This window comes from Battus philenor, unplaced genomic scaffold (assembly GCF_028537555.1).
Source record: "Battus philenor isolate CCGP_79_NKW_IND1 unplaced genomic scaffold, ilBatPhil1.0.hap1 SCAF_13, whole genome shotgun sequence".
NCBI classification, from domain to species: domain Eukaryota; kingdom Metazoa; phylum Arthropoda; class Insecta; order Lepidoptera; family Papilionidae; genus Battus; species Battus philenor.
The window spans coordinates 3,572,809-3,600,354 of record NW_027181675.1 but is presented as its reverse complement, the minus strand read 5'-3'; the positions used below and the strand labels follow the sequence as shown (position 1 = coordinate 3,600,354).

At 35.3% G+C, this 27,546-nt stretch overlaps 2 protein-coding genes across 3 annotated transcripts in view; one reads left to right on the top strand and one right to left on the bottom strand.

Annotated features, from left to right (window-relative positions):
- Positions 1–6,770, top strand: part of LOC137933404 (uncharacterized) — a 68,922-nt gene extending 62,152 nt beyond the window's left edge. For both annotated transcript variants that reach the window (XM_068777354.1, XM_068777353.1), the window contains 3 exons: positions 4,888–4,984; positions 5,627–5,841; positions 6,620–6,770. In XM_068777354.1, the coding sequence (XP_068633455.1) occupies positions 4,888–4,984; positions 5,627–5,841; positions 6,620–6,719 (412 nt within the window). In that variant the 3' untranslated portion in view covers positions 6,720–6,770. The remainder of the gene's footprint in view (positions 1–4,887; positions 4,985–5,626; positions 5,842–6,619) is intronic.
- A 555-nt stretch (positions 6,771–7,325) lies between these two features.
- LOC137933266 (high affinity cationic amino acid transporter 1-like) lies at positions 7,326–18,586 on the bottom strand. Its single transcript, XM_068777142.1, has 14 exons — positions 18,438–18,586; positions 17,474–17,625; positions 16,919–17,047; positions 16,212–16,367; positions 15,219–15,323; positions 14,285–14,442; positions 13,026–13,142; positions 12,367–12,464; positions 11,680–11,819; positions 11,498–11,600; positions 10,614–10,732; positions 9,291–9,433; positions 9,035–9,143; positions 7,326–8,965 (listed from the first exon to the last, which is right to left on the bottom strand). Exons 1-14 carry the CDS (start codon positions 18,527–18,529, stop codon positions 7,491–7,493), a joined length of 3,096 nt encoding a protein of 1,031 aa, XP_068633243.1. The 5' UTR covers positions 18,530–18,586; the 3' UTR covers positions 7,326–7,490.
- Positions 18,587–27,546: the final 8,960 nt, after the last annotated feature.

The window sequence follows — 27,546 nt, the reverse complement described above, 5'->3', positions numbered from 1 at the left end:
GGGATCTTAACATTTAAACATTATAAGTACATTTGTAGTAAACATTAATGGTGAAGCTATCACAAACTAATATTTCATGACTAAAGTAAAATCTGAAGCTTGCAAGCTTGGAGCATTAGCAAAATATTGCCAGTTTATTAGTTATTTACAGATTATTTTGTCGAGTGCGCAGCGGAATTACACCAAATAATAAGAGATGTGGGCTCTTTTCTTCTATCCGACAACAAGTCGCACAGATTCACGGCATCCATACACGGTTAAAATTCGTTCCACCCGCACTAACCGTTTCGGTACTACTTTTATAGTGCCAACATCCAAGAAGATGAAAAACCTACTGGCGTAATTCGCCAATAGGCCAATAACTTAGAAATTTTCAAGACAAGTGTAAATAGGTTTCTTCTATGCAAGCATGTACGGTCGTAGACCTCGACAAACTCTAACATCAGATCAAACGCTTTGTATTCATAGAATAAATAAAAAAGAATTGAACAGTATTTTTATGAAACAGAGATTAGTGTAAAGTAATATTTCCTTTATTTAAATGTTAATTTCAAAATATTTTCCTCCGGCTTGGCCACCCTATTCCCGTACCACTCCGTCCCATTTCCTAGCGTGCGGAAAGCAGTTAGTCCCGACTTTGATCCATTTTCCGGTTTTATCTAGATTTGTCTATAAGCGTACCAAAGTCAAGGGCGATGTTATTGATTGGCTGACTCAGTTAAGTATTTCTTATTTGTTTTTTTTTTACACTCTAACGTATATTCTAACGTAAGAGTCGAAAAAGCTTTGTAATTTATTAGTACAGATTACACACGGCACATTTAAATGGCAAGATATTATACTTATTATAAATAAGTATAACATTTTTTAATTGAATTGAAATAAAGTGTATATTATTGATTCAAACAGTTGAACCTTTTCGTTCGTCTAAAACTGTTTGCATTCGTCTTCTAAATGTAACAACACAAAAAGTTTCCTTATCCGAATTGTTTTAATCTTTAACATCATGATATATAAATAAACAATTAGGGAAGTAAAATAAGGGAAAGCTCGAGCAGTGAGTAGCTTTTGGATACTTCCAGACTACTTAATTTTATTGAATTTAAAAAAAGAAAATTAAAATTTTCTGAAAAAAGTTTTCGTTTGACGTCACGCGAAGGTAGATGTAATGTGGAGCCTACCCGCTACTAGGTGGCGGTGCACCTAATAGCGGGTAGGCTCCACACTCATCGGTATAACATATTTAGTTAAGAACGAAGGTCGAGAAATCGCTGTATGTTGACAGCGCAAGACCGGCCGTCGTGGTGATCATTGGGGGTATATACCATAATCCTAGTTCGCGATCGCAATTAGGTATTATTATGGTACGCATATAAATTGGCCCAAAAATATATGTACGCCATAATTCATTAAATGAAAAATACTCGCTCGTGAAGTAAATACACCAATACCTCCCTTTGCGTCGTTTCGTTTTGCGTTTTTTTCGAAGTTGCGTCGCTGCTTAATTAGTACTAATTTTCAGTGTGCGTCGTTAGATTTTCAAAGTTGCGTTGTTTTGGGTTCAAGTCTTTAATTTTTTATTAATTTTATTTTTTTTCTAAAAGATGGCAACACTTATGTTTCTAATTGCGCTATGCCATCAAAACTCGAGGATTTCCTTTCTAACTAAAAATCAACGCAATTTTAATACAGTTTTATTTTCACTTTGTTTTGCTAATTTTAAGAGTTCAGTTTCAATTACGTAGTGTATTGTAATGTAGTGTGTTGTGCTTTTTTAAAAGAGAATAATAAATTTTGTAAATTTTTAGGTGTTGCATCAGGTTACAAAAAAAGTAAATATTATTCCAATTTATTTATTGGCAGAGTTATATTATTTTAGTTTTTTTGAATATTTACGTTACTTTACGTCCATGCAATTTGCGTCGTGTTTTTTTGGAACGTAACCACGACGCAAAGTGAGGTATTGGTTTATGCAAAAATACGCTTTAAAAATTCGTTAATGATTTACTATTATCTTTGCAAGATAATACTTCTCATGTCGGTGTGGTTATTTCTGTTACCCGCAGTTGTAATATAAAGTTATCTCGGTAGCTGTTGTGCGCATTTGGGCTACTCAAATAACAACTTCACGGTTTAACTTGTAAACGAGCGCTATGAGAAAATTGCGTACCCCGATTTGTGCGATGCGATTTAAATTGACACGACCTTGCGCGCTGGCCTGATGTCATGCACGGTGTGAGTTACAGACAACAGGTTTATCATTTTATTATTATTGTTAATAAACTTATTATCCTCCATCCTACCTGATTTGAGGAGTTTATATATCTATAGCTATTGGTTGCGCTCAAACAGCCTTCATAACGTGTCATGTCAGTTTAACCATGTCGATCTATATATATACATTGCTAGCTTCATTTATATATACAGGGTGATTAGTGATACACGTGCAAAGCTTATAGGATTGAGTTGATTGCTTATTTGTCAGCAAATGCTTTTAAATCTGTGGAAAAGTAACATCTTCTAGAGAAAACGATTTTAGGCCACAAAAGTAAATATTACGCCCTCGTGAAAAATTATGAAAGTTATCAAACGGCTAGTGGGAATTTATATATCAATACATACACACAATACAGACAATATGTATTGATAAAATAAAGTAAACATCAGTGATTTGTTACAGTGTAAAAGTGTAAAAACTTTAAAGCTATATAGGGTACCTCATATCCAATAACGGTTTTAGAAATAATAAATAACGTAATGATAATATAGTAAAAATAATCATTTACGAAATTGGGATTACGTGTAGGATATTAAAATCAATATTAATTGTTTACTATCTGTCTCTGCGGACTGTATTGCCAGTAGTTATTAAACTGTCGTATTCCAATAGACTTTCACAGTGATGACTTTAAGCAGGGTGATAGGAAATATGGGTAAAATCTTTTAAAGCTTTTCTCTGACATATTGGCTTTTGTGTAAAATTCGCCAAACCGCAGAGTCTGTGTTTGGCACTAATCGGTGTAACATAACTCCTGAAGATGCTCCGTGAAGGGGTAAAACACGTGTTGAGTGGTTTGGCGGTGGTGGTTGTGTGATTCGCATTGTTTGCCGCATACGCATTTATCAGCGGGCTGGCGGGCGGTGCATTTTGTTGCACGACTACCACTGCATGTACGGAGGTGGCTGAATGTTGGTCCTTTCCTTACTTAGGATGGACTTCCGCGAGGTAACGCCTGATTCCATTAAACATTAAATAAAATTATAACTGTAAAATGTTTCAAACGGTTAGCATGTACCTATATAATACCTACATTCGATATATATACAGACAAAAAAATTCTTAGTAAACAAGAGTTGAAATATTTATATGGATGTCATCACGTACTTAAGTATTTGTCCGCATGAATTTTTTTTTGTGATCAAGGAAAATGTTGTCAAATGACCTACCCGTCACCTTAACCACGGCAGTATAAAATTCAAGGACGTCCTCTAATATTTTAATGTCCTGCGTCTAGACGTATCTCCCTAGGGATCGACCCTCCCTCGTTGTGGTGTGACAAACAATGATATCATTGGTATTGCTCTGTATTAAAATACGGCATGTGATATGTGTACAATACACATCTTTATCGATTTGTCTGGTTTTGCGAAGTTCTAGCTACTAAACTTAGTATCGTTAGAGATGGTTTCTCATACGTATAAATAGATAGCTTTTACACTTTAAAGGAATGTACAGATTTCTTCAATTAGTAGTTAAGTGATGTGACAAATTTGTCTCTTGAATAGTCATACTCAGCGGTAAAGGATTGAGAGTTGCGATTATAGGACGCTAGTTCGTTTGTCGAGATACAAATTGTGAATGAATTATATGTGATAGCCACTACTCACAAACAAGTTTCCAGAGGATGGGCAACAGTGTAATCTTCGCACCATAACACCACACTGCGATGCTAACCTTCCTGCCAAGCGTGGCGTATTATGTACGTATTATATGGTATTTCCCCCATAGATATCTTTGAGGGAGGTTTAAGCCTTGCAAGTGAAGTGGGGGGCGTCTATAGGGCGAAAACGATGATGTTACAATCTATGTTTTTTGCTAAACTGTAATTTACAATTGTAATCTACATAAACAACGATAAATCCCTATTGTCTCTATCGCTCACGTTATAGACGATAGACTTTTCCCGATATTATTCATCCTTTTTTAAAAATAATTAATTGCGCAAAAACTTGAAAACTTCAGAAAATCTAGTGACTATTAAAATTTTGTAAGAAAGTTATGAATTTCAGAAGGTTCATGCACTGAAGTTTTATGTTGTCGTTTAAGATCTACTTAGCTCAGTATTTATCATATTTAGACTCTGTGTTTGGCACTAATCGGTGTAACATGGCTCCTGAAGATGCTTCACGGGGCATCTTCAGGGTGAAACACGTGTTAAGTAATTTGGCGGTGACGGTTGTGTGATTCGCATTATTTGCCGCATACACATTTATCAGCGGGCTGGCGGGCGGTGCATTTTATTGCACGACTACCACTGCATGTGCGGAAGTGGCTAAATATTGGTCCTTTCCTTACTCAGTATTTATCAATCATACTATGAAATTATTTCTGTTGGAATTATAGTAGTTCCTATTAGAAGTATATGGAGCAAGCCCATGCCCACCAGTAGTCGTTCTACGGATAATAAGGTTATGATGATGAGAGGAGGGCTCACTAAATAACAGGTTATTTTACTTTGTCTTATATTTAAATAATAATTGATTTATTTAAAGCTCATCATCTATAAATAAAAAAGGATAATTATAATTAGTGTAATTGGATAAAAAGCGTAATTTATTTTAAGTTTCTATGACTTGTTTGTTTTTCTAATAATTGATTATTAACAGGAATAAAAGCGATCGGGTATGCGGCGCGAGAAACGCACAACTGCATTGTATCAGCAGCGACAGCCCGCGTCAGCCCACCACACCGCAGCTGTTACGGGTAATGCGTTTTATTAACTTTTATAGACTTGACTTTAAACTATGTAGCAATGTTTAACTATAGTAATTAATATATCTGTCATATTTTATTGATATATTAAATGTAAATGAAACAAGTATTTCATCACCATCATTTAATCCGTAGGGTGTAATCTACTGGACATAGACGTCCGCCATAGATTTACAATAATATTGATTGGAAGCCGCTGACTTTAATAAGGTCGTCTGTCCGTCCACATTATGGATAAACGACTTGTGCTTGCGGGACCGTGCTCTCCATATCAGTACCCATAGGCTCCATTGACCAGCTGTTTTGCGTTCTGTGTGGCTTGCCTACATCCAGTGGACTATGTTTATAATCAAATCATACTTAATTAGCCGTTGCATTAGAAAGCACGCCTTCAACTTTTTAATTGTCTAATGCTTGCTGGTCACTTTGACCTCGCTAGATAGTAGATCTTTCATACTGATGATTTACTCCCTTCTTAACGCGAATGTATTGTATTTTTTTTTCTTTTATACTGTTTGAAACGTCTATTTAATTTTTATTAATTTCGTATATTTTATATCTATTATACATATATTTCGTTGAATCAAAAGAAAGTCATTTAATAACAATATTTAACATATATTAAATTTACAGATTTTAGAAGAAACGATTCAGAAGAAATCTCCGAGATCGATGAATCATAAACTGTCGACTAAACAGGGCGCGGAGAAGTACCGCATGCCTTTCAATATAGGAGAGAAGACGATAGAGAATCTTTTTCAGTATAGAACGAAATTTGTTCAGCACATGCTGACTAGTGCTATGTACGCGAATAGCGCTGTAGAGAAACCCTGGGAAATGGTTAATTGGTGAGTTGTTGACTATTAAAATTGTATTTGATCCAATAGGCAAACGAATTGATTATATTTGCCAAACACAATAGGAGTACTTTTGAGTAAGTGAAGTAAGATAATTCTAAAAAGCGTCAAGAATTGTTAAAGAATTTTAAAAAATTGTTCATACGGCTTTTAAAATTGTATCCAATTAAGAATTATTTTTCCTTAGTAATGTTTTGTCGGATGACGAAAAATTCTGTTTACCGATGAATTTTACCTACGAACTTGTCATCTTTGTGCAATAGAAGCAATGAAAGAATACGCTAAATTCGTTTGTAAACAGTAACAATACGTGTAATTGTAACATCTACACAATCAAGACTGAATCGTGGACTAATAGAGACGCATGTAAATGATACGTAATCAATTGATTAAAGTGTATTTTGTGGTAATGGCACCAGCGAATATACCATAATTGTCTTCCCTAAGTATATGTAACGCATTTACTGTCTTAATAATTGTTGTTGTATTATAATGTTTACAATTGTGAGAAAAACCTTTTAGATAGAAAGAAAGAACGGGTCATAATTCATAAGCAAGGCCTAGTATGGTTTACTAATAATTTCTCACCGTTTGCAAGCAGCAGCGGTGTCGTTTATTGTCGCCTTTTAAACCACTCGTGTACAACTACCTCCTGAATAAAATAGTTTAAATTTGAAAATTTGTTACGTAATAAGCAAGTAAAGAAAACTACTTGTGCATTGTTAATATATATGTTGTAGATTTATTAAACAGGAATTAATTCTTGCAGTGTATCGGAACAAATCATCGACGACCTGCTGTTGGAGTGTGCGAAGGAGATGGAGCTACAAAATATTATTCAGCATTTATATCAGCGCGAGACGAAATGATGTGAAAATCTACGGACAGTTTGTGAAGTATTATTTAAATAAAATGGATTATTTCTTGCGATTTTTTTGTTTATTAATAATCACATTTAACCTTTACATATAACATTAATTCTGTACTTTCTCTTTAAACCCTATGCTCTAAGCTTTGGTCAAAAAAACAAGTAGGTCTCTACCTATAACTTAATTCCGATAGGGGCCCTGTATTTTCTCATCAACTCAATTTTGGTCGGCGTATTAATGCTATTAAATCACCCAAAAGGAAGGAGACTCTTTCCTCCCCCGTCACCTTTGTTAGATGTGGCCGTCCCAGAAAATTGCAGTCATGTCTTAGATGTTAGATCAATATGAACATCTTTAATTGTAATTGATATACGTTTAATGACGAAAGAAAGCATTAGGAATTATCATCGTCATCAAAGATCGCTACGATGATCAGCGACTTCCTTTGACCTCGACTATATAGTGACCGAGAGACCGTGAGACCGATGATATCATCAGCCCACCTGTTGCACCAGGATTATCTATTACAAATGAAAGATAAAAAATAAGAAAATACACCTAAAATTGTTCTAAAATATTTTATTAGAAACGAAATGCAGTCTTAAATCTAAAATTCGTTTCGATAAATACATCATTAAGCTAAAATTCTACTACATCATTAATACAGTCACACACTGTCAACGTAATTAAATAAGGCACTTAACAATAAGACTAGGTTATACCGTCCAATGAAACCTGTCATCACTGTCACAGAGTTTAACAAATTTTATGTTATACATCGTCAGCTTTGTTTACACTTAATCGTATTGAATTCAATACCTCGTTGAACTTATCTTTTTGGCGCTTTAACGTATCATTCTTTTCTACTTTGGGGATTCTAGAGATGCTCTCTGCACTTGAAGTGTCTGTATGGTAACACTCCTCTGGTGTAGGCGGATTTGATTGCACGACCCGAGGTTTTAGCAATCGAGGTCCGCCAGCTGCGAAAATATTTTCTAACTTCAACTTTAAATCTTCTCTACTTAAACTAGTATCTTCTTCATCTTCTTTATCTGGTTCTGCTTCGGTTTGTGTCTTGATTTCTTCCTTCTTATCGCATTCATCTTGTAATATTCCTCTTGAAGCTTCTATCTCCTTTTTCAAATCCAAAAACATTTGTGGCCTTTCCCGATTTGATGAATACTCTGCGCTATCTGCTAAGTTTCCGGCTGAATGTGATCTTTTCCTTTTTTCGTCGTTTTCGTTCGTGTCGTTTGTTGATGATATTTTTGTTAGGAATATAGTATTTAACCTGGACATGAAGTCCATTTGTTTGTCACTTCCAAAAACCATGGGAGCTTCGTCATAGGAACTATTGGATTGCACACTTAACCTGGGTTGAGAGTCCTTATTAGGTTCACCTAACAACAGTGTCTTTGATGGTCTTGAGGATATTGTATAGGACTTCTTAAAAGTTGGGTTTGCGAAAAAGTTTTCGTCTAAAGGCGGTGGGATTGGTATAACTGAAGCTTGTTCTTTAATTTCTTCAATAGATTCATTTAATGTATTTTTATCCAGCGTATCTGAGTATCCAGATTCGTCAGTTCGGGAATTCGTTTCGCTCTCATTTATTTCAGTAATCTCCTCCTGTTCTTCGGTTTGATTTGATTCACTTTCGTATTCCTTTTCGGTTTTTTCTTCTTCTTCGGTGACTTTTGGCAAATCTTCTCTGTGTATCTGTGCTATAACATCATATTTAGATAATACTTGATTACCCAAAGATGCGTCCGATCCTGCGTCAGACAATTCACTCAACGATTTTCTATGTATATCTGTTGGGCTCGCCGTTGTTTCCTTTGTCTCATCTTCTTTGTGTTCTTTAAGGCTAACAATATCTTCGTAAGAGTCCTCTTCGGCTTGTAACACTTGATCTAATAAATCAATAATTTTCGCTTCCTTCTCTTCATTGTCTTCCACAATAGCCTGTTGAACGATTATCTCTTCCGTTATGAATGATATTTTACTTCTTACAACTTCTTCCTCTGTTGACATTCTTGTTTCGCTTATAGAATTTGTCGCTATAATACCTCGGTCTCCTCCGCTGCTACTACTGATTTTAATAGTATCTGGAGGTGTTGGCGACTCTATGATTATTTGTACGGGTGGTTTTCCATTCTTGTTGACATGCGAAGGTGTTTTTAGGTTATTGCTTAAGTTGTCGGCACTTTTCTTATAGCAGTACGAACATATGAAATAGACTGGTATACCTGAAGAAGGTGAATAAGCATAAATAATGTAACAAATAACTTATTTTTTATTAATGACAATGTATTTACCGATTGCAATCCAGATCACGACTCGAATCCATGTCTGCACATTAATGAGGATCACGAGATGAATGTTGACGTAGATGCTTAGACAGGGCACGATTGGAACAAGGGGAGTCTGAAACATTTTTTCAATTGCACATTATTTTAATTCTTTTTAATAATATTTTAATGGAGAATGAATTACAAAATATGTAGTTAGTTATTTAATTAACAAAGTTATATCTGATAGGAACATATATATACTGTTTTGTTAAAAGATTACCTTGAATGGCAGGTCCTCATTCGCTTGGGGCTGCAGCATGATCACGATGAGGAGTATAAAGCAGAAGGCGTGCAGGATTACCAGTGCTATAAGTGACTCTTCAACGTGATTACACACCAGAGCCGTCGACACGCAAACACAGACTAAAACAAAATTCCACAAAATATAAAAAAATAAACTTACGATTTATATTCATTAGGAAAGAAAGTAACGCATATATTCCAGTGGATTGGCCAGTTTGAGTGGCACTGGGACTCGAAAGTCTCTGTCGTCAATCAATAAGGATACGACCTTCTTATGGTAGACGGAAGATGCTGGATGCAGACGACTCCCTATTGTTCCATTTGGAAACCTATAGCAATGACCTATGTCCAGCACTGGACGACCTTTTACTAAAATGATGATGATAATAGAGATAAGCTTGATTTAAATTATATTTGAAAGTTTTTAAACTTATCAAATTTAAGTTTACAATTTGACATAACAAGTAGTAGTAAGCAGTTTATAAGTAAATTCCATTATATTTTCTCCACAAATGGATTGACTGTACTCGGACTCGTAGGTGTTATTATTGGTAAGGTTTTTAGATTCTTTTATTAAAAGAAACTGCAAATAAAAGTGTCTTAAAATTTTTAGAATATCTTTACTATGGTAATAACCTCAAGGGACGGATCCCCACGGAGCTATTGTAAAGGCTATTGGCATGATTAATTAAGAAAAACCTACAAATGCACATTAGTTTCTGGTGAAATACGACAAGTATATAATTTTTGACAGTATAAAGTCTGCAGGGACAGATAACAATAAACAATAATTAATTTTAATATGCAATAATTAGAATTTTGAAAACGCTTTTTTATTACTATATTATCATTAGGTTATTTATTATTACTGAAATTGTTAATTATTGGATAGTACACTAGTACATTAATTGATGGCAAATGAATTATACACTAAAAGCTTTTGCATCAATAAACAATCATCCTGTATATACAAAGAATAAGATTAGTATAAAATTTAATTTCCTACAAACATTTATGAAGAAGCGTTTATGAAGCTTGTCGATTCTAACAACTCTGAGTTAAAAGTAAAAATTGTAACCTATTATGTTCAGGAGGCATGGCGATGTATGGGAGATATGATGGTGATTTATGCAGGCTTGGGAAGGAATGGAAGATAATGTGATGGTAGAGGAATTAATGGATGAGAGAACAGTGTAAATAAAATCATGTGAAATAATAATCATAGAAAAAATGTCCCTGTCCACCTACGTTAGTGGAGTACGAGAGGCCACAAAAACGGAGCAATAAAAGAAATCCTTACTGAATATCGTTAGAACAATTTTCACGAGACACGAGGATCTGTTAGAAGGCGCTCTGTTGCCGCACCCCACCAGCTGCTTCAAGTTACCAGCTGTCGGAGAATCTTCCAGCGGTCGATATCTACGGACAGACGTCTATAAGTTTATATAATCTTGTGTAAATGATATAAAATCAGAATAAATGAAAACCTCACGTATTCTGAAAACGTCTTATATACTACTACTCCGCTAGCTCAGTGACCCAAAGTGGGTCTTGGCCTCCGAAGCGAGAGACTTCCACTTTCCTCTATCTTGCGCCATCGTCTGCCATTGGTTGACATTCAATTCGCGCAAGTCTGCCTCAACGCGCTCGATCCAGCGATACCTGGGTCTACCCACTGGTCTTCGACCCCTCGGTTTTTCCAGGTACGCTACCTTCACGCTCCGATCCGATCCCATTCGCTCCAAGTGACCAAGCCAGCTGATTCGTTGAGCTTTATATTCGCCAATGATATTTGGCTGCGATAAATAATAAGTTGTATTAATAATAAAATTGGTTCTGTTGAAAGATTATAAAAATAAAGCACGTTAAAATCTTTTCAGAGTCTATAGTCATAGGTTTCGATGTATTCCAGGTGCCGAGTCCATCGCGAAGCAGCAAGAGCGACCGTTTACGGCGTTCAGGGCTGACGACTCGCGTAACAGGTTTGAGGAGGCCTCCTTGTGATGTATTGGTTCATCTTCACTGCCCAGGTTCCTCTCCCTACTTTATCTAGTTTTTAATGATCAATTTGATTCTAGTTGGATGATCCTAATTGGATAGTATTAAAAAAATAACAGTTAAGGTGAAGAATTCCAAAACTACAAAACAAAACGAAAAATTAAACTTATGTTAGTACAATAATACCTTAGAAGAATTACACACGCAGCCACGATGGTGTAGGAGAGGAGTGTACCGATACACATCATCATCACCAACTGCTCCAGCTCCAAAATGGCGGCCGTGACAGCTGGAAGTAAACGTTGTTTTATTACGGCCGTTTTAAGCCATTTTAAGCGGTAATTGAGCATTTGCTAAAGAAAACGTACCAATAACACAAGTAGGAAGTAGAGTGGCTATGGCTGGTGATTTCTTCTTACTGCTGACCCGACCCAGCCAGTGGAACAGAAGCCCGTCAGACGCCATAGAGTACAGCAGCCGGGGCAAAGGGAACATGGCGCCAAAGAGACTGCAAATACGAGTCATGAAAGCGACATGTTATCGATCTGATCTCAGAAGAAAAATTGGGTTAGTCGACTAGGATTAAAACTACTTAACAAGAGCCATACTCTCAACTCGCAATTTAGAAGATAAATCATTTATTATCCAGATATGAAAGAAACATAAGAATTGCTTAATTTACATCGTCATTTCTACGTGATAAGCTGGTAGAGGCATTAGACATATGTCTAACTCGCGGGTTACGAATATTGTTTCAAAAGAAGCAATGAAATCGAAAAATACTAATAAAAAACAAAATAATTAAATCAAGTCCAACTGTCAATTCCACTAAAGTATCCTGTATTATTTCTCCGATGTAAAATAAATATTAATATAGTAATAAAAAAATTATTGTAATTGCTACTCTAGAAGCTGCCACTTTAAACCTACGATTTTCGAGTTGGCGTTGTATTTGTGCAGATGTCGAAATATCCCCTGTAGAATTTCGTAGTCTAATGACTACTTGTTTGTATAATCAACATACGTTGCCGTGCTCTTCGACAAACAAGTCTCACCTGGCAGATATCCCAAACACCGCCCCCACGGACACCACCCACCGTGCCCACTCCCATCCCACAAACGAGAAAGCCGTCGCCACTGATGCTACCGTATCCTATAAAATAATTGCATCCGAATTTATTTCGTTCAATAACTTATTTATTAAAAAACTTTTTTACCTGATAAGTAATATCAAAAAGGAATTTGAGACCAAATGAATTGAATTATCTATTGAATTAATAAATTGGGCTTACCATAATGCAAAGGTACTTAATTAAATATAAACAAGATGCCAAACATAATATATTAAGGAATACTAAAATAAAATTTGCTTTAAAGTCCGATGTAGACTTATATAGAGTAACAAAATAAAAATTATTTTGATACAAACAACACATGTTAGAGGAAATTAAAGTTACTGTTCCAATTGGCACATATATGACAAAACGAATCGTTGTTATTAAAATTATTTTTGATATGCCTATACTTGACTTACGTTACATAAATATTTCTCTACGCCTGTCTAAATAAGGCTAATATTCATATACATCTTCATCACTTTTTTTTTTCTATTGGAATATGAGTGGCCAATAACTTTTGACAGTACAAGGTTAGTCTAGCTAGTGGTACATAAAAATAAGGAAGGGAAAAGAAAATGTATTAGAATACACTTCACCTGCAAATAGTACGGCACCATCATCGTGACCACGACGGAAACGCTGGCATACGCCACGAACACGATCGACAACACGGTCAAGATCGCGACCGGGATCACTCGACGCGGCTCGCGCACCTTCACATACGTTCAAAATCAATTAAAAAATAATATCAATAACTATTCCTTCTTTCAGTATCACTTGACGAACCAACAGCTAATCGTGATGCAAAAGCTTATGTAATAATCTATTCTACTGTAGAATAATTTTCATTCAATATTGACTGAATTATCTAAGACTCGACTTCATCGAGCATGTAAATATTTCTATGGGCGATATACACGATTTTACAATAGGATTCAAAATAATGTTCAAAAATCTCATACTATCGTATTTAAAATATTTTGTCAAAGTTTTCTGTTAAGGGTTACTACGTTGTGAACAAATTCATAGAAAGATAGTGTGCCGTGAAAATGATATGTACGCCTTTAGAATATGTCAATGTAGATAAAAATGTAAATCTCTTTATAGTTCTTCTTTCATCTATTCTTCAATCTGAGGCATTTATTACTCGAACAGATGCTAGACTGATGTTGACCTGAATAAATCTGGAATAACGGATTTTTGAATTTGAATTATATAATTGACGTCGGTATTTTTATTCCAACTGTTATTATTATCGAATTTAGTAGTGTTAATTACCAAAAATAGTCCCAATGCGTTTGGCTGTATGACGTTAAGCAGAAAGTTATTGGAATATTGACTGTAAGTCTTATACCATCTAGGTAGGAAGCAGTGTCATTTTTAAGTTTTTTTTTCTCATTGAGCCATCATGAAAAAAATCAAGATCTTTAACTATAGAGTTATCTATGTGGAGCATATATATAGGCGATTTGAAACCTTAATTTGTTTATTTAAATTCGCGTTAGTCTGTCTTGTTTGTATTGGACATGACGCCAACTTAGATCAGCTCGGCCAGACTAGATTTATCCCCGAGGACTCGAACCCGAAAACCGACTAGGTAACAATTAGCTAATACAATACGTCAGGTGAAACATTTGACGTACATTTTTTTTTAGTTTATTAGCTCGCGTATTTCGGATGGGCAGCTCTGCGAGCATCAACATTCGAATATAGCCTTAATAAGTTAAGTTAACAATGGCACCACGATGTCAAATTCACCATGAATCAATTTTGATTTGTAATATTTTATATAAGTACTAATTTGCTTTATAGAGTGTGTTAATAAAATGTGTAGTGATGTTTTACACTCGCTCACCTCCTCACCCGTCGAGTTGATGGCGTCGAATCCTACGAAGCCGTAAAAGCAGATGGCAGCACCACGCAATGTGCCCCACACGCCATATGGGAAAAACCCACCGGACCCGCTACCCTCTGGCACCGCGCTAGCGGGGATGTCCCAATTGCTTGAATCCGCTGGTCAAATAATAAAACTACCCTCATACTTAAATCAATAGCGTTATATGTTAGGAATCTACGTATTGAATGATTTCACTAGTTATAAATATATACAGGATGATTAGTTATAGATATAAAACCTTTAAAAAGGTGAATTTATAACTCAGATACTGTCAACATGTGTATGTTACACCCTGTCCAAAAATTTGTGGTTTCGATAATAATAAACAACGTAATAACAACAATGTAAGAAAAGCCTTTTCAAAATTCAAATTACTACACATACTACCAGAAGTTATTAGCGTGACGCATTTAAATAGAAGAAATAAATTCATGTGAAATATTTCAGAGTGATGACATTAAAAAAGATGACTGGAAAAAGTAGTGTAAGCGAGAAGATTTTTGCAGAGAAATGAACTGTATATTAATCCATTTAAAGCTTTACATTTATAACTAATCACCCTGTATAAAATTATGTAAGGTTGTTATGAATTAAAATGGTGCCTTATTTTACTTCTCCAAATTATGGCTCCACTGGAAGCGCATGCTCTCGTTCAGTAACAGTGTCCTGATATTATGTCGAAAGACATTTGTCCGAGATAAACATAATCGAATAACGGTTTAGGGAAGGACCACAGATCAAATATGGTTTCAGGTCAGATTTGTTTTATCTACTTAAATAATAATTAACAAATTATTAATCATTAAATGTTGTTGAGATCTGTGTTCAATTCTCCGTTGGTGTGATATCAGAGTATTATGGCCATACATTATATTATGTTTTGTAGACTTACCTTTAAATGATCCGGCAACGACGATGAATAGGATGACCAGCATGTTAATGGCGGCGAGGACATTGTTCACGGTAGTAGATTCGCGCGCGCCCAGCGACAACACCGCTGCATCAATGGTCAACATTATAATGGAGAAGCGACACTAACACAGTTGTAAGGCTTCAATGTTGCGCATAGGCCTACCCTAAAGATTTCTATTATGACCGAAAGGAATCTACCTGTACCCAGCTTCCGACGATCAACGTCATTTATCTATCTCTTGTGTGGGTCTTTCGTAATGCTTGCTTGTCCGTGGTCGCTGCTCTAGAACCTTAAGGCCTCAGCGGCAATCTGTTCTGCGCACCATGTGGCCTGGCTACTGCCACTACAGCTTGCTAATCCACTGGACTATGACGGAAACTTTAGTTTTACTACGGATCTCCTTATTTCTGATTCGAAATCGTATAGATACCTATCTCCATGGTTATGTCTGTCTAACACTGTACTATTCATCAGATTTAGAATGGCTAGAGCCAATAGGCGTTTTAGATCGTTTCTCAAACAGCACGACGCCGGTTTACGAGCGAACATGTAATAATATTTATAACACAAAACAGACTATGTGCCTTTTCTAAGGATTTACTTTAATATTTTCAATAGTTTTTGGCTGTTTGTTACCTTAATAAATAAAAATAAATCAAAACTATATAAAATCGTAACCTGTCATAATTTTTCCATCGTCTATTTTTGATTAGAACTATATTTCTTTGTATAATGCTTATATAGATAATAAAATTAGTAAGCTTGTTATCTGCGAACATCTAATATACTTGAGTTTAAATATTGAATATTTGTTTTTAATAGTTTGCAAGCTTCATTAAAATTATAAAATTAAAAAGGTATAAATAAACTTTATAAACGTAACTGAAGCTTAGAACAATATTTAAAATTATTTAATTATAAAACTATGTAACTTATACAATAAATTTATTATTATTAAAAAAACAAGCTTACCTCCAAGAATAATAACAGCGAGAAAGGAAAATAAGTCAAAAAACGGCGAAAGATGTACGGAGTTCATGGGCGTAGCTGCGAGAAACCAGTTCGACATCGATTTATTGAGCATGGAGTCCACATACAAGCTCAGTCCCTTGGCTACACTCGCCGTGCCTGCGTAGTTAATTGGAGAGAAGTGTTTGGTTAACATTAAGAGAGAACTATAAAACTTAAGTTGTAAGTATGTTGTTGGCTGTATGTACGATGTGATCCTCCCAAAAGAAACGACAATTTCCGACGAGCAATTCCTCGAGTTACGTCGGTGAACTTGGAAGGTTACACTATTATATTTTTGTCGCTATCTACAAAACAACAAACGGTTACAAAAAGAGCACTTTGATTATCAGCCCTAGGACGTTCACTGTTGAACATAGGTACCCCCAAAGATATCTATGGGATATACCATAATCGCCGCGCTTGGCAGGCGGTTCACGATCGCATTGTGGTATTATGGTACACAGAGGAAGCTACGGCACATTCTCTGGAAACTTGTTAGTGAGCAGATGTTATCCTATATAATTAATGCACACAGTGTGAATTATATAAGATTGTATCGCGGAAATTGACCCCACGACCAATGATCGCAAGTCTCAGACCTCTGCAGCCGAAATACCACTGCCTCAATAGTCAAACTCGTCACTAATATATTAAAAGATTATCCGTACCGAATATTGACTCGAGTATCATGTTCCAACCGATGATGAAAGCTACGAACTCGCCGACGGCAACGTACGTGTAGACGTAAGCCGAGCCGGCCTTTGGCACGCGCGACCCGAACTCCGCGTAGCACAGGCCTGGAAGAAAGATTTTACTAACTTTATCACAGCACACTATTATCCGGTAATAAAAATAATGTGTAGCGGAGCTTCCATGCCTTGATACTTGAATGAGATTTAGGGTTTATACACATCAAACATGTCTGTAAATATACTTCAGGTTAACAGTTAATCAAATAACCTAAGTTTAGTCGTTTTTACCAGTATCATACTATTAAATATTCATATCTATCTTTCTATGAGAAATTTGGTAAGAATATTCCTTTTGGCGATTAGAGGTCAATAAAGAAAAGATCTTATGAAATTTAAAAATATAGCTCCGATAGGTATAAATTTTACGAGAATTATTTTATAATTACATCCACAAAAGGCAGTACGTGTCATGCAAGACGGGCGGGATCACACTTAGCAAACATTAAAAATAAATAACACATCTTTACATACCCGCGAAAAGTGATGCTATAGCCGCAATAAGAAACGATAGCACGATCGATGGCCCAGCGATGTGGAGAGCAACGGAGCCTATCAAGACGTATACGCCCACGCCCAGCGTGCTGCCTACGCCCAATGCTGTCAGGTCCCATAGATTTAAACATCTGAAAACAATATTTGTTAACACGTTCACTGTGGCTTGAGGTCGATTCAGCCTCATGGTAGACTTTGCACTGGTGCGGCGCGTAAAACTCGTGTTTTCTCTCTAGTGCGGCGGCTGTTTACACTCAACCGTATGAGGTATGACAAACACAAATATAGCTTTCTTTATGTCTGCGAAGCATTGACTCAATATTGTAAAAAAAATGATTGAAACATGAGGCAGAAAAGGCCTCAACCACACTACTAAGAAGTTCAGCTTGAGGCTGATTCGACCTCAGCCGCACCAGCTGAAAGTTCTTCAAAATTGGGCCCGCAGTGAACGTGTGAATAGGCGACTAGTTAACTTTTACAAAATATTACTAACAAGTGCTAAGTTTTTTGGTCGCTCACACACCTGCTCAAGTCTACAGGGTGATCGGTTATTGGTGAAGCTTGAAAGGAGTAAACGTATAGCTCATTTATTGTTCATTAATGTATGGTACACCCCATGCAAAAAGCAATTGTTTCAGAAATAATAAAGCACGTAATATTAATATAGTAAAAAAAGTGTTTCCAAAATTCTGATTTTTCAAAAGTAAATTACCGTAATATGCTTCACAGTGATCACTTAATACAGGATAATCCTCTAATTAGCATTACAACTATAAAACAAAGTAACTTAATGATTTTTATTTTTGATTGTGTATTTTCGCTGTTGGGCAAGTGCAAACTTATCCAAGTAAATTGATCAAATTTATACTTTTTTGCATAGCTGACTATAACGATATTTAACCCACAAAAGTCTGTCGAGAGTAGACAGAAACTTAAGATAAACCTTCGCAGATTGCTGGCCTCCAACTGTTCAGGCTCGAAGACCCGCTTCCTGCCTAGTGCCTTCCCGAAGGCGCGCCACTTGCCGACGGCCATTGGTCAACTCAGCCCGACGCCCGCCCCGCAATCCCACATCTGGACAGCGTGAACATACAACCTGGAACCAAGGCAAGAGTATATTAAAAGTTCGTACAAGTATCGGTCTAATTATAATTCTCCTCCTTGCGTAGTATCGAGTAGAGAGACTGCGGATCGTGACCCTTTTCGAAAACCATCAAAAACAAGACTAGAAGTATATAAATTGCACAATAAGAAACAAAAGAGGTGGGAAATGAAGAAGCAGACAATAATGATCAATTATTGACTTTGAAACATATTGTATTTGAAGTTAAATGCAAAACTACAATTTAGATAAATTACAATTTTACACAGATTTATTAACATAACGATTAATATAAACTAGGTGTACAGATATCCTTGGGAATCTCGTCAGAAGACTCCTATAGCCGGATTTGAACCGGTCTTATTTTAAATCTGCGGTGGAAGCTTATGTCCAGCTGTGGATGTCCAACACCTGTAATGATGATGACGAGTAAACAATTACTACGGTAATATATTTTCGTAAAATTCGTAGTAAATATTAGTTCAAAAGCTTAACCAATATTTTTGATTATAGAAGACTTTACATCCATCAAATCAATATTTATTTTAGAAAATTGATATGTTGGCATGTAAATATATATTAGATTAATTACCTTGTTGGTGAGAAACTGGTAAACGTAATTTATTTATTTAGAAAATAATTTTTACAAATAATCTCGAATAATACGAATCTCACCTGAAATGTTTTTATTGACGTTTAAACCTCGCAAAACTTTATTATATATTGAACAACACAGCATATGTTATCTGTTTAAATAACAGCATCTAAAACAACTATGTATATAGAGACAAGAGCTTTAAAAATAATATTAAACTTACAAGAAAAAATCAATTTTGTATTTGTCAAAACTGACAACCGTAAGACAATAAGCAAAATACAGCAGGTTTAGTTTTTTTTTAATTTTATTTATAAAGAACTTACCTTATAATCCGTCTCTACCGTCAGAATTTTTAAGCGGTTTCATATTCATTTCTTTATAGCCTGTGATTTTAAAACTAAGATAATAATGCGATATTATTTCAGTGGTAGAGGAGTTTCGAGAATACAACCTTACATAATTCACACTTTGATTATTGATTATTTAAGATTGCAACTGCACACAAACAAGTTTCCAGAGGATGGGCAACAGTGTCTTCTGCGTACCATAACAACACCACGCTGCGATGCCCAACCCTCTTGTCAAGCATGTTGATTATGGTATATCACCCCATTGATATCTTTGAGGGGGGAGGGGGGCTAAGCCGTCCAGTGGGCAACTATAGGCTGAAAAGACGAATCATGATCATTGTTTCAGCCATTGAACACCCACTACAGGATATAGGCCTCTCTCATACATTTCCAATAAGACCTACATTAACAAGGTTACCTCGCCTGATTCGAGCTTATAGTAAAACCTTGAACGTAGCTCTCTCTATATCATATTTCCCGAATAATTTAACTAGCGATATACATATGATTGTATAAACTTTATATTCATAATACCACCAAAACAGTAACTTTTCTCTTTTATTGTCATCGTTGTGATTATAATTGTTTACACATTCTTACTATTTGATATTTTTCTTTACATCTTTTATGTTTAGACATATACAATATATAGTTAAATGGTCATAGCACGACTATTAGCCATGTTAAATAAATAAATAATCGAGCACCATTTGTTATTAATCTTATATAAAAGCAAGGAAATTTTTTAGGTAAGACGGTTTTCTACCCTGACGGTTTATTTACATTTTAAATGAAGAATTAAAAATATAATAAATTACGATAATCAACGAATAAAAATAGAATGTTTCATTTCTATACGACGATATATTTATCTACACATATATCATACATTGATATGAATCACTTTTATTAGAAATAAAGTCTTTATTTATAACAGCGTTTTAAAAATTAGATGCAATGAAAATTTTAAAAAGTATTTCACGGTTATCCTACACAGTTTTCTTAAAGTGATGTTAATGATATACTATCAAGTTATGTGTCAATAGAAGAGATAAGATCAAACTGATACCGCTTACTACGATAGGTTTACCTTTGTACCGAATGATACTGACTGATATTTTAAAAGATGATTGTGCGTGGTTAGAGAAAAAACTTAATTTTATTTTGGAATTTATATCAAATATAGACGTCAAGAGCAAAATGTTGAACATTACTGAACTGGACATATCTACGGACTAGTATAACAAATGTTCTAAAGTTATTTTACATCTTTTTTAGTTTTTTTTTTTATAATTAAGTTGTTTTTACGAAACCAGTATTCTCGAAGTTTTTCAAGTAATAAGGCATTCACAAGAGGAAATACGATGAATAATTATCTCTCTCTCTCTTTTTGTTAAGTTTTTAATTTAAATTAATTTTATAGGGGTAAACACTTTGACGCTTGGGATCGAATATCTTAAACATATTTCATAAATACGTACTCGTTTAGACTGATTTATCATTATTTATCTTTTGTAACAAATATAAATTCTGTATCAAACTTCAAATTCAGTTTTTTTTTCTCTTCTTCTCAATCGTTTATCTTCATTGCTATTGGATCCGCCATTTCAGGAAAACCTTGGTCGAGGTTTCATACCTTCTATAACCTATTCCTAATTTGTTGATATGACTGTCCCTTAAGTTCCGAACCGTTGGGGTATACTAATGGGTACAGTACAGCTGCCCGAGAGCAGGATCTCTTTATTTTAGGTCTTGTCTCTACCGTCTCTAATAGCTGAACCCCCGTGCGCGAGTTGTAAGGCACACTAGTAGATAAGATACCTTCTCAGCTGTCTAGGACCTGCTTTTCTGAGTGCTTCAGTTATTGTCAGGCCAGTCACCACTCGCACAGAGTCCGCCCATCGGCTTTGGTCTTGGTATCTTCCTCTCTACTTTTCCTACGAAAACCAACTTATCGGGACTGTCTGGTTGCCTCCGAGCTGTGTGGCCGAAGTAGCCCAGAATCTGCCTGTCACTGATGGTGGGGAGCCTGGTCTTTATAAGGAGTTGATAGACAAAAGGTCAGTTAATCCTCCAGGCAATCCATGATATGCTTAGCATCTTTAGCTAACACCAAATTTCTAGAGTTGATTTTCTTTATAACAATGAAAATCATCTATCAAACAGAGTTTTTTCCTAGTTTCATTTTTTAATGACTGTTTGGCAGACAGTCAAATCAAAGTTAACAAAATTTTTAAAAATATACGTTACAGAAACTTTACATTTATGATACCAACATCTAAACTATTGTATTACTGCTATACGTAAAAGCTTCCGTGACTTTCATATGTATGACCCGTTCTTACTATTTAATCTATATGTAAGTTATCCCAAACACACAGACAAAGATTTGATATTCTTTTGATAACAGCTTGACCTTACTTAAAAAGCCTGTCGATATCGAAATAGATACAAATCTGTTAGTACAAAGTCTGAGACATGTAGTAGATGCGTTCATTGTCGTCATTATTATTTCAGCCATTGGACATTTATCGCTGGTACATAGGCTTTCTCCATTTTGCCATATTTCCAATAAGACCGAAGATTTCCGGACTATGTTAATGTAACGGGTGAGTGATATATGTACACAAATCATGGTGCCAGGTGCAGTCCCTTTTGTACCCTGTCCACTGCCTTCAACTTACTCGCTGGGCTATATCAGCTACTTTCGTTCGTCTACGGACCTTATTCTTTATTCAATCTCGTAGAGAAATCCCGACCACAGATTTCTTCGTGGCTCGTTAAGCAACTGTAACCTTATCAATGAGGCCAGACTAACAATGGTTGTAAACATTCGCCTTTTTATTCATATATTAAGGTACACCGTACAGCAATACACATAAATTAAAATTACATTAAAGGTTACTGTATAAATAATGATTCTGTTATGTGTTCCTATAAAGATGACACAACATTAAAAATTTACTTTATTTAATATTGCAGAAACATTGGAACGCATCGAATCAACAAAAAAAGTTTAAAAAGTGTTCGCACATAAAATGAAACGTCTGGCTAACGACTTAAGACAGCAAAAGAGCTCCTAAATTAAAAGTTTTTCCTCCGACGCTCCATCTTCTTTAAGGCTGTGTTTTGAGGCACTCGGTGATTTTTTACGAAAGGTTTCCCGTAGATGCATTAATATATCCGCTCTACAATATTTGCCGAGCAGATAAAGAGGTTGATCTTATGCAATTTTGATAAAAATGAAATATTTACTGGTACATCTAGGATGTACCTATCTTACGTTTTATATCTTGCTTTAGTATAATCAGCTTCTGTAATAGAGATCTGACATTACTTGAACAAAGAGTAGAAAATATTTTACGTTATTGTATTTGCTCGAACAACGCATTAGATTATTCATAGTTGATTATGACTTATTTAATCGGGTAAATATTGATAACAGCCAATCTCACCTGGCTGATAACGACAAAATACTAATTAACGACGCCCACGTTGTAAAGCCAATCGTTATTACATTAAAAGTACCTCTTAACAACGTAAGATTTCACAAAGGTAACATTATAACTATAAAAAATGTAGCATGTAAACATTGCCCTTATTCTCAAGACTAAGAATTAGTATATATTATCACTTGTTTAAAAATTAAACATACGTTCTTAATTTTTTCGTACAAAATTTTAAAATTTAAAAACAAGATTATTTTAACTTTTTCCACGAAAGGTCGCACTATTTTCCCTTAATGCCTGTACTTTACATCCGTAGATATGAGGAAGCATTAGTCAGACCATAACTTCGTTTTTAATACATCGATCTTAAAGCATCGAGGTCTGACCTGAGAAGAGCCCACAACAAACTTAATGGTTTTTTTTTGGGATATGTACAATACCCTGATTGAGTAGAGTAATTCCCAAATTTTAATCTTCGACTTTGTTTCAGCCCATATAGACACCTACTGCAAAGTATAAACCTCCTTCAAAGATGTACGCAGGGAGATAAACCATAATCGCCACATTTAACAGGCGGGTTGATGATCGCAGTGTGGTATTATGGTACGCAGAGAACTCTGTCCTTCCTCAGAAAACTTGTATGTGGGCAGTGAAAATTCTATAAAATCAATGGACAAAGTGTGAATTATATTAGATAGCATCCTGGGGAACAACCCCGCAACCTGCCATCGTATGTCTCATTCTTTATTGCTGGGCTACCACAGCTTTAATGTCACTTAAAAATTCTTCATACTTCACTATCACAAAGTAATAGTTTTGTTAATTTAAAAGCCAAAAATAAGTCTTCACGTATATAATTATATTGGAATAGAAATATTCCTATTGTCAATTTGTAGACGTTACCTAAAAATAGTATTAAATAAATATTACTAAGCCACCTACTAAGAAGAACCAACAACAAACTCAACGGCGTATGTAATTTAAATTAGAACAATTTATTTCCAAACATCTTTATTATGGACATACTCAAAAATAGAAAAAAATTAAACGGTTATATATTTGTTTAAGTTCAGTTTGAAATACAATTGATGATTATATAGATAAGAGTTTCCCAACGTGGGCCACATGTCCCAAAGAAGTGCAATTTCCATATTAAAGGGAATCAAATCGAAAACGGATTCCACAGAGTTAACCCATCGTCCGGAGTTCAACCGTTTCTCAAAAGCAAATTCTTAAATAATTCAGATTTCCACTACATATTTAAAAAATTGCAATACTGTGTTTGTTAACATTTTTCTATTAATTTTTTCTTAAAACTTATGATTAAGTTTCCTAAATGAATATTTAATATATTTTTATTAAAAATTATGTATGTCACAGGGCGGCATAGAAACGGTGGTGCACGATACCATTAAGGTTGGGTAACACTGATATATATAGTGAAATGATTGAGGGTAATCTGTAGTTTCGTTTCTTTTTATACCAATTAAAACTCAGTGCATAGTAAAAAAGAGCCAAAAAGGGTTGTGAAGGATATTGCGGATATCATGAACTCGGTTTCGCACTAATGAACTTGCAATATTTCATTATGGAGAATTTAGGAGGAAGCAGCAAAAAACGCCTTCTGGCAATCATTCACTGTCCAAATGTTTAAAAGATTTGTTGTCCAGGATAAAATAGCTCCATCTTCATTGGAGACTCATCATCCAGTTTTAAGATGAACAAAATGAGTTAGAGCCTTTACTAAATTCCACATGATCACGGCTGCTAAAGATAATTTACTGTTTGAGGCATCATTATAAGAAAGCCCTGTTACCAAAGCTTTAATTTGTTAACCATAGATTTAATATCAACCACACTTCAAACGATATTAGCTTCTCTTTGGTGATGACTACCGTCAATTGTTGCAAAGTAGTGATAACATCCGTGATGACTTGTCCTTAGCTTGTCCTAAGGGACGAGGTACATGCCGATTCTATTTATTTATTTATAACTTTATTATCATTTAGCATCTTATAAACATAAAATAGAAATATAGCGGTTTCCTAGCATTTTGCGATTTCTTACAGGAAAACATAAGATGGATTTTTAACAAAAGATTTTTAACTTATTAGGGGCTTGTTAACTGATTTCAAAAACGACAAATAATATAATGTATAAAGAATCATGATATAGTTTATTAATGTAAAATATAATTAATAATAAGGTTCATATACTATACTCACTTCAAAAATACAATATTACTTATATACATTCGAAATAATAATACATAAATTATTAAAAATGATCTGGAAGTATTACCCACAAGGAAAAAGGAAACAGCAAATTTAAAATATTAACTAACAATGCATCTTCACAAGCGTATGCAAGCAAATGTAACGAGAATTGGCTCGCTCAATTGGCACACTTAATTCACGTTTATTTCACGTGCGTAGTACCTTGTTCTACGCACGTACGCCTACGGTAAATGTTTTACGTCCAAATCTGCTTTGTGTACCGTTGATACGGTTATGAAGGTATTGTGATATCGTTTTATTATACTCGAATACTTGCTCACAATGAGCCTTATAAAGATCAAAATCACGTAAAGAGCAATCGAGAGGGCTATGCTCGGAGCTTCGCTGGGAGACCATATCAGAAATGAAAACCATAGAAGAACCAGTCACAGACATTTCGAAGGATCTGAATGTGAATCTGAAATGACAGTGGGCGGGCTCATCGCTCGAACAACCTGTGGCCGGTAGAGCCGGAAGGTTGTTCAGAGACGATCATGAGCCGGTAGATAGCAGCGTAGGTAGACCACTACCAGGTAGACTGACAACATATAACCCAAAAAGTCGCTGGTTACGGGTAGCTGTAACCAGTAATCATGGCGATCCTTGGAGGCCTATGCCTTGCAGTGGGCGTTTCTCGGCAGATATGATATTGGTAATGCCACAATTATCCTATTTATCGAGGAACGACATATTCTCAAAGAGAGAGCCTTCTCATGTCGATTTACTTGAATATGTAACCCGTTTATGAACTTACCAATGGTAGTTATCAAATCTCTGTATGGTTTATAATCTGATATAATTCTTCTAAGTAACAAAACGGTTTTCTCAACGTGTGCGCCGGACCGAGAGTACGCGAGAAACTAACGCACTGATAACGAGGTTTCCACTGATAAGATAAAAAAAACATCGGAAGATCTAAGCGGCGTATAAACTGAAGACTTCTTATTTATATTCCGTGAAACAGTGACTTAATTTTAACGTAGTAAATGTACAAATTTAAATTTTTTACATCGCGGCACTACCGACTTGTAAAATCACGTAAATATTAAAAATTAATAAGTGTACACATCAGTTTTAATTTCGTTACTAGACCTTTAAAAGGACAACTTTGTAACACTACAATGTAAGAATGAAAATAGTATTTAAGCAAACAAAATCCCTATCCCACAAGTAGAGGGAACGAGAGATCCCCAAAATCGGAGGTCAAATAAAAAAACACTACAATGTATATAAGGTCACAGTTCTAGGCAACGATACTACAGACAAACTGGTCAGGAGAGTTGTCGCACCAGCATGGTTTTTTAAGGTCCAGAGCTCATCATTCCTCTACCAATCGGTAAAGCCAGGTCTCTCGTTTCGGAGCGTGCTAGAAGTCAATAAATTGAGCAATAGAAAAACCATAACGAATGTCGACAACCTAAAAAGGCAATGCCAACCAAAAGCTGGTCATGATCTTGTATACAAACATCAGTTTTCTATAGGTGTTACGAATAGTTTTCTGTCCAGGGCTTGCCTGGAAATCGAAGACATTACTGCTCACGTACTATTCCAGTGTATGGAGGTAGCATCCTACAGGGCTAACCAACTTGGTTCACTGAGGTGCCTTCCCGAGATCGCCGCTGATATCGGGGGTCTGCTAGGTTTTCTCGAGGTTAAGTTAGCTAGATTAAAGCTAACCCCGAAGTAAAATGAGCGTACTGTAACTTGGTTGCGAAAACCAGCCCGTTGAGAGACAAGACAACACAATTATACCCACATATCTTGTAAACACTTCAAAAAATTTGTTTAAAATTAATTACTGAAAGGGAACGAATATTTGTTTTAATGGGTATACATAATAATGCAAAGACGACACAACTAAGAGAATTATCATTTTGATTTCTGAAGACGATACGTTTTTAGTTGTAAGAAAATTCTCCGAAACCGAGTTGTATTGGAAGTGTTATAATCACTAATTTTTTTTAGTGATGTCGTATACATCGCACACTTTTTAAAAAGATATTTGAGGTTATCTTTCCGTATTATTATATATTTGACTGCACAAAAAATATATACTCTTTTGCATAAATCAGTGCTGGTAGTTATCAACGATAAATCTAATTTAGCTTCCATACGATAGCGGGGGACTTTTCTACGTTCCAATTATAAAGTTATTATAGATAATAAATGATTCTCACTATTTAGCTAATAAGACATGACATTCATACAACCTTATATTTCAAGATGGCGAGCACTGACGTGGTAATATGCAGTATTTTAAAATATTATATAACACCG

What these genes read in the sequence shown, in the direction of transcription:
- LOC137933266 (XM_068777142.1), bottom strand. Translation starts at nt 18,529, where the DNA reads ATGGCCGTCGGCAAGTGGCGCGCCTTCGGGAAGGCACTAGGCAGGAAG. An exon ending in AATTGTTCTAACGATATTCA is followed by an intron (nt 9,434 to 10,613) that starts GTAAGGATTTCT and finishes ATTTTGTTTTAG; the next exon opens with TCTGTGTTTGCGTGTCGACG. An exon ending in CGTGATCTGGATTGCAATCG is followed by an intron (nt 8,966 to 9,034) that starts GTAAATACATTG and finishes CACCTTCTTCAG; the next exon opens with GTATACCAGTCTATTTCATA.